At 31.2% G+C, this 8,699-nt stretch overlaps 1 protein-coding gene across 1 annotated transcript; it reads left to right on the forward strand.

Annotated features, from left to right (window-relative positions):
• The first annotated feature begins 2,058 nt into the window (after window positions 1-2,058).
• LOC132064723 ((R)-linalool synthase TPS5, chloroplastic-like) lies at window positions 2,059-6,896 on the forward strand. Its single transcript, XM_059457817.1, has 7 exons — window positions 2,059-2,413; window positions 2,706-2,958; window positions 3,407-3,797; window positions 3,959-4,177; window positions 4,626-4,764; window positions 5,317-5,565; window positions 6,449-6,896. The coding sequence occupies exons 1-7, from the start codon at window positions 2,174-2,176 to the stop codon at window positions 6,764-6,766; spliced, it is 1,809 nt and encodes a 602-aa protein (XP_059313800.1). The 5' UTR covers window positions 2,059-2,173; the 3' UTR covers window positions 6,767-6,896.
• The last annotated feature ends 1,803 nt before the right edge of the window (window positions 6,897-8,699 follow it).

Raw genomic sequence — 8,699 nt, forward strand, 5'->3', positions numbered from 1 at the left:
TCAAACTTATTTTGAACCACAAGTTTTAAAAGTTTTTCTTCTTTCTTAAATGTAAATGCTTAAATCATGAAATGAGTTCAATAAATTAAAGCGGAGAGAGTATTTAGCTAATTTCCGACGTTCAACTATCAAAGCTTAATAAAGTGGATTATTTTATTTTAAAAAATATTCGATGGCTAGCCGCCAGAAAGCTGTGAACTTTAAAATATTCGATGGCGCAATCGGATAGTTGTCAAAGTAAATAGTACAGTAACAAATTGTTATCTAACAAGTTTAATAAGATGGAGAGAATGAAAAATACATCATCACGGAGACGATCCAAAAAGAACAATTTTAAAATCATAGGAAAGAAACTTTTAAAAAAAAAAAAAAAGGAAAGAAAATACAAAAAATTAGTGATACTAAAAATGACAAGAACAATAAATAAAGCAACCACAGTACGGTTTAACACTGGAACGGATGACCCGCATTCAAAAGTTCTTTGTTCTAAAAATAAAGTACTATAATCAACACTCCGTAGATAACAAATCAAAATTATAAATACAATCAGATATCTCTATAGAAGCCATCCTCTCTAAAAATATTTTTTTCACTATAACTTTCATTTCTTTGGTACCAATTTTTATGTTATATAATATTATTTACTATAATCAACACTCCGTAGATAACAAATCTCGGATATCTCTATAGAAGCCATCCTCTCTAAAAATATTTTTTTCACTATTTCATTTCGCGATTTTTTTTATGTTATAAAAACAATAAAAACAATAAAGTAACTGAACAAACACCATTGTTATAAAGAGTTTGACTGTTATCTAAGGAAAAGCATGGATCTGGCAGTATTGTACTGTGAATATAGTTATAAATAAAGGAGTGGTGTCTTTCTGATTGAAGTCTTACCATACGTAATATGAATTTCAGTCTATATCTAATTCAAAGTAGAAAAAGTTTTTGAATTCAAAGTCTACCCTAAACATTAGGAGTACTTATTGGAGGGTATTTATTTTGAATATCCATCGCTGATCACTTACCAAATCCAAAGTGGAAAAACTTCTAGTTGAATTCAAAGTATATTGTTTGACAAAGTCTAAACATTCCCATTTATTCCCCGTGGATTACTTATTAGCCAAAATTTTAGTTAATATAGTCATAAAATTATCAAATAACGACTTATACAACGTGAAATCTATTCTTAAAGGATATCCAGTTCGGACATGAATGAATATCATGAGTCCATCGTAGTCTTACCAAAATCCAAGGTGGGAAATATTTTAGTTAAGAGTTCAAATTCTAATGTTAGACAAAGCCTAAACATACAATTTTATCCACTATGGTTATTTAATAGCCAAGTTTTTGTTAAATTCAAAACTCTAAATATTAGAATATATAAAATTAACCGATAATTTTGTTCAGTATAAAATCTATTGTTAAAGGGTACTCCATTTGAATAGGAACGAATTTTGTTCCATCGCAGACTTACCAAAATTCAAAATAGGAATTTTATTTAGTTGAATTCATAGTATACTGTTAGACAAAGTCTAAATATTATAATTTTATTCAATATAGATTATGAATGACTTAGTAATCAAAATCTATTTTTAGTATACTAGACAAGTAAAAGAAAACGGAGGCAGTATTAGAAAAATAATTCAGTGACAATTTTGTCCAACGTAAAATCTTTTAGTATATTAGACAAATAAAAGTGACCAGAGAGAGTATTAGGAAAATAATTAACTGACAATTTTGTCTAATTTTAAAAAGTAATCAGTTTGAATAGGAATGAATTTCAGTTCTTTGCGGATTTACCAAAACCGGATCGTTTGGTTTGAAGACAATTTATATTGGGATTAGTTATCTTTGAGATTAACTATATTGAAATTAATTATATCGGGGTTAATTATTCTGATATTATTTCTTATTAACTGTTTTTACCTCTAATCAAGTAGTCATACCGGCAAGGGACCGAAGATGCAATACGTATTGCAAGTGGAGTAATAAGTGCTTGTCGATTGGTCAAATAATGGTTCCTGATAAATTAATACTTCTAAGGGAATATAATGCATCACCTTTCATATAGATGCATGAATCTCTTTCTCTATATATATGGAAACTTTTATTTGGGGATCCAACAATCTAGCTAAAATATACTTCAAAACATTGAACAACAGAATCGATGGAGGCAACAAGGTTATTCAACAATGTAGGGTTGCTACCCATTGCCACCTCACCAACTCCAGTTACTCTTTTTTCTTCATTCAGCCAAGGACAGCCATCACTAGTTGTATCAAAAGCCTGTCTCTCTACAGGCGGCATGAAATTAGCTGAACCAAATCCCATTATCCGACGTTCAGGAAATTACAAACCTACTATGTGGGATTTTGAATATATTCAGTCCGTTAACAATGATTACACGGTATATTTTTTGTTTATATAGCACACGTTTCTTTCATATCTGCTCTTGTAGCTATTCAAAAATCTGCATAATATATAGTTTATAGTTTGTTGTTAGTGATGAAATCAGAAATTTCGTTAAGGATGTTCAGATTTGATATATGTATATCTGTAGAAAGTGATACTTATATACACAATATAAATTCGTATATACATAGTATAAGGATGTTCAAGTCACCACCTTTTAATCTATGTAGCTAAGCCACTGATTGTTGTATCATTCAGATAGTAATTAACTTTAACGTTGCATATAGGGAGAGAAGTATATGAAGCGTTTTAACGAACTGAAGAAGGAAATGAAGAACATGATGGTTGAGGGATCACAAGAATTAGAAAAGTTGGAGCTGATTGATAATTTACAGAGGCTTGGTATGAGTTACCACTTCAAGGATGAAATCATGCAAATTTTGAGGAGAATTCACCGAAATGCAGCCACAGGAGATTCATTGTACGACACTGCTCTGAAATTTAGACTCTTGAGGCAACATGGTTTTGATATCTCCCAAGGTACGTAGTGTACTAGTTTTTACAATCTTTTGATCTTGTTTCATATTCAGATATTTGGTTGGTTAACAGTAGTATTTCTCAATAACAGAAAAAAGGTAGATTATGAGAATTCGACAGTAAACCTATTAATGGACAATTAATTACATTCAGGAATTATAACGTCAAAAAATATAACTTCATACGGAACTAGTCGTGACCACTTTTAACTGATGTCTATTAGTAAATGTATTTTCATTATTTATCAAGTAACTGGAGCATACAGTACTAATTTAATATATGCGGGATTATTTATATGTTTGATTATTAAGTAGGGACACACATTTAAAAACATACATGCATTATTAGCTTGTGAAATCTGACTTGATTAGTTGTTACCTAATTGAGAAAGAAAACGAAAGTCAACATTTCTTTATTTAGATTTTGACCACTGTATTTTCTTGTGTTCTAGATATATTCAATGATTTCAAGGATGAGAATGACAATTTCAAGCAGAGTATCTGTAGCGATACAAAAGGTTTATTACAATTATACGAAGCTACGTATCTCTCTACAGACACTGAAACCACTTTGAAAAATGCCACAAAATTCACAGTGGCACATCTAAAGAATTATGCTGATAATCAGTATTGTGCTACTGATGACAATAATCTAATGGTCGAATTAGTCCTCCATGCCTTGGAACTTCCAAGACATTGGACGATGCCAAGATTAGAGACAGGGTGGTATATTAGCATTTATGAGAGAATGTCTGATGCTAATCCTCTTTTGCTCGAGCTTGCTAAATTGGACTTCAATATTGTTCAAGCCACACACCAAGAAGATTTGAGAATTCTGTCAAGGTGAGATATCTTTTGATCTTTTTAGTAACTATTAATTACTTGACAATATATAATAAAGATTTTACTACACTATAAATATATTTTAGTAAAAGTGTCTTACAAATAGTTTAGAATATGCCCGATATAATTTCTCTCATACAACATTCATTTTGATTGTATAGGTGGTGGAAGAATACATGTCTTGCAGAAAAGCTGCCATTTTCAAGGGATAGACTGGTGGAGAATTTGTTTTGGGCAGTGGGGACAACGTTTGAGCCTCAACACAGCTTCTATAGGAGAATGATAACAAAGGTCATTGTTTTTATTGCAATCATAGATGATATTTATGATGTTTATGGCACTCTTGAGGAGTTGGAAGTATTCACTGATGCCATTGAAAGGTCAGTAACTTTAGGGAAGCAGCTACATCTGTAAATTTTGGTGCATATAGGATTATAGATTTATCAGTTTGTTTTTCCTTATTCATTTATTCATCGGTTAATTGGTGATAACCAAATGAGTTGAATCGAATTTGGACGGATAAAAAACAAGTTAAACAAAAAACAAATCATAAAACTCAACTCATTCATATTTCAAATGGACGGATAGAATTCGACATTAATATTAACTAATTGGTTGGGTCAACCAAATTTGGATTCAAATTGCCACCACTCGTAGTTCTGTTCTTCATTCACATCCTCCTTTTAGTGTACCTGACCTCGTCATATTTTTTGTTGTAAATTTCCATCTTTGTTGTCTTTTAGGGTTTAACTTGTTTAGTTTTCAAACCGATCATCTTTCTTTTGTGTTTGTCATGAGAAAATTTGATTTATGGTCATTTATATTCAGATGGGATACAAAAGTAATGGAGGAACTTCCAGAGTATATGAAAGTATGTTATCTGGCACTTTTCAATATTATCAATGAAGTTGCATATGAGGTTCTCAAGGAGCATGGGATCAACGTCCTGCCCTACCTTGCAAAATCAGTAAGATTCATTCTACTTAAAGTTTTTCCTTCTTTTAATTCCTCTTTTTCCAAAACGCCATATTATCTCCTCTGAGGCCAATTCAATATGTAAACTTTGTCAGCTTAATTTTTAAATGTCTTTATCCCTAGAAGCGAATTTAAAATTTCTAAAATATGGGTGCACCACTAAAAAAAGGGGAAAAATATATTAACTGGAAAATGATCCCTAATCCACTAGGTAAATTTAATAAATAAATTCGCCCCTGCTTATCACTGAATAAGTGTTGTATTTTTATAACTATGGTCTAAAATTTTTATCATTCATTAGAAATTTAGTGATATTTGATATATTTTTTTTTTATTATGTCATAAAAGAATGAATGTAGTTAAACTTATAAAACAGAGGCAGATCTACGTGTATGATAGGGGGTTATTTAGTGAGCTTTGATTAAATTCATGTTATATTCCCCCCCCCCCCCCCCCCCCCCCCCACCAAAAAAAAAAAAATACTCCACAAATTAAACCATTAATCCAGCTATTGCACTATTAATTATTTGAGACATGTTATTAGTGGGCAGATTTGTGCAAATCATACTTACGAGAAGCAAGATGGTACTACAATGGATACAAGCCAACTCTAAAAGAATACATGGATAATGCATGGATCTCAATTGCAGTTCCTATGGTATTAGTCCACGCATTGTTTCTTGTCAGCGATTCAATTACCAAAGAGGCAGTGGAATCCTTAAACAATTATCCTGACATAATTCGATGGTCTGCTACAATTTTTCGTTTCGCTGATGATTTGGGGACATCGTCGGTATGCTTTCACACCCTTCTGTTAGATAAAATAACTAATTTATATAGACTCCTGATGAAAATTACTTTATGGTCCGTTTATGATCAGAGACGATATTTCTAATTTATAAATGTTAAGTACTGCATCAAAAGTTAATTTTAAAAATGGCATACTAATGTATTCCAAAAAAAAAAAAAAAAAAAAACTAAAGAATGAATGAATTGTACTACGTCTTTTTCATCATGTGACATAGTTACTACTTGGGAAGTTAAAAGGAGTTTTCTTTTGACCATAATTTTTTAAATATATTAGATGTATTAATTGTTATGACTTATAGTACTATCAATGTTGTTTCTTAATATGTAAATTTTAATTTTTAAATTTTATGAATTTAAAAATAAAATAAAAAAGTTAATCTGCCCCTACTTCTAGTCATATCACATATAAAGTAAAAACAGAGAGATCAGTAATGAGTTTTATATGTCAACTTTGATTTTGTTCATGTATATAGTACCAAGTGCAACGTATTTATTATGCCCATAATTTTTGAAGGTCAAATCACTTCCGCAAAATAAGCTCTTATTTTCATTTAATTGGTTATATTTGCCTTTTGTATGCTCTTAAGAAAACATTAACTAGATTACCCTCATTTATACCTTGATATCAGTTTAATACTACTATTTCATTCACCACATTAGTCTCTCTTCACGTCTCTATTAGAGTAAGAGTAAAGATGGAAAGAAAACAACTAAGTTTATCTTAATTTTATAAAATGACAAGTATTTTGGACTAATTATTTCTGATGTAACCATGACTAGTAGATAATGGATTAGAAAGTAGACGTCTAGCAAAATCTGTGTCTCATTTAATTTACTCCTATTAATTAATCCTGAAATTAATGCAGGATGAATTGAAAAGAGGTGATGTTCCCAAGTCAATTCAGTGTTACATGAACGAAAAGGGTGCTTCTGAAGATGAGGCAAGAGAACACATAAGAATTTTGATAAAGGAGACATGGGAATTGATGAACACAACTCAGAAGGAAAATTCCCTATTCTCCGAAACATTTGTTGGAATTGCAAAGAATATTGCAAGGACAGCGCAATGCATGTATTTGAATGGAGATGGCCATGGAATTCAAAATACTGACGTTAAAAGTAGCATCTCCAAAATACTTTTTGATCCCATCAGTATTCCTAATGTTTCATTGATTCCCAAGTAATTTTTTCCCTAAGATTAGCTCTGTGTGTCGTTACTTTAGTTTTACGTGTACCCCGCAAAGAATTCCTATGATGATCTCGAGTTAATATATGTATAATAATAACTAGGTTATAATCAAATATTTATAAATATTTAATAATTTTTTAATATATGTACATGGTCTATGTAAAAGCTACTTGGTTCCCGAGAACGGGTATATAATATATTGTATATTGTATACTAGCTTCGCCTCTGATTTATATCCCGAGCTAGTCTTCTTCTCATTAATTTTATGGAAGTATTCTGTCTTACAACCATTCGTTTATCATTTGATGGCGCTAAAATTTGATCTAGGAGTTCCCAATAGCATGTTCTTTTTTAATGCATGGTTAAGAACATGTCAGAGGTCTCTAATTGCGGTTATCGAGTCATAAAAGTAACATGTGCACGAACATCAACTGCTTCCAGTTTTGTACGTACAATTCATGGATTTCAGCAATAAAATGTACTCCCTCCGTTCATTTTTATTTGTCCACTATACTATAAATAAATTTTCACTTTTACTTGTCCACTTTAGCATATCAAGAAAAGACAAACTTTTTTTTTCTTATTTACCCTTAACATTTATTACTCATTTTTAAATTATTCTCCAAGTCTAATGAAACTAAATACCAATTAATATGGGTATATACCAATTAATAAGGGTATTATAGTAAAATATATACTTCATTTATTAAATCTTAAGAGGCGTGCAAAGTTAAAAATGGACAAGTAAAAGTGAACGGAGGTAGTATAATAAGGCATGTTAAAATTACCAAGAAGTCAACAAAATCGGATTAGTGGGGGAATTTGGAGAGAAATTTTAATGGTTTTGAGTTATATAATTGAGATTCAGAGTATGCTAAAAGGTAGTGTTCTCACGGTATATTTTAACAAGAGGGCAGTTGTTAGTAATATTTTTTATATTTTGCAAGGGTAAATCTCAATGCAAAATGTTGGCCATGTTGTAGGATAAAAACTTACTCGTATTAACTTTTTCACTAATTAATATATACATAACATGTATTTGCATACAGACTTTTCTCTGACTCTTACTTAATTATGTAGTAATCAATATATATTACTTTATCACTTAATCTATTGTTTTCCTCCTATTCCAGAATTATCTTTTTTCATGTTTGTGTCTGTTTAATATCCCTCTGTACAGCTGTACTACTGCCTAATTTTTTTTCCTACTTCTGCGTAAATTGGGAATTTGACATAAGTGTTTTTTTTTTTTTCCCTTAACAAGTCTTTTTCTTATCAAGTAAAAAGCCCCGGTAAGATAAGATCTAGCCTCCCTTACTTGTGCTCCTCTTTGAGGATTGGTTTTTCATATTGATCAAAAGGCCTTTAAATACTTTGTCTAATGGTATAAATTTGCATAAAAAAAAAATATCAAATGAAAAGCCAATTCCGTATGCGAATTCTCTAATGGATATTTAGTGTGCTTTTTGATCGATCGCATTAATTAGGACGATAAAATGCATGAGGAATGTATATTTATAGAAACGTGCTTCACGTTGTCAGGAGTTAAAGTGTTGTGCACTCTTTTACCCTGATTTTTGCCTGTTCCAGGACCTCTTCAATGGGAGAGTGAGGGGGATTGACAGACTTGAGAATGATCTATATGTGCTGAATGTGAACTGCCCTTTGAAGTCTCAAAGACCTCAAATAAACATTGATCAGACCACTGTTGTAATGTCTTTTGTAGTAGAAACAATAAAATCTAGAATAAATTTGCGCTTGTGGAATAGAAGACTAGGGCATGTACCTTTTACTACTTTGAAAAAACTGAGTTGTTTCAAGAAGGTATGTGTTGATCAGCCTCCAGAACACTGGACTGTTTGCCCTTTGCCTAAGCAATCTAGATTCTCTTTTCCATTGAGTACTACTTCTACTACATCCTGTTTTGA

The sequence above is a fragment of the Lycium ferocissimum genome, chromosome 7 (genome assembly GCF_029784015.1).
Source record: "Lycium ferocissimum isolate CSIRO_LF1 chromosome 7, AGI_CSIRO_Lferr_CH_V1, whole genome shotgun sequence".
Taxonomy (NCBI): domain Eukaryota; kingdom Viridiplantae; phylum Streptophyta; class Magnoliopsida; order Solanales; family Solanaceae; genus Lycium; species Lycium ferocissimum.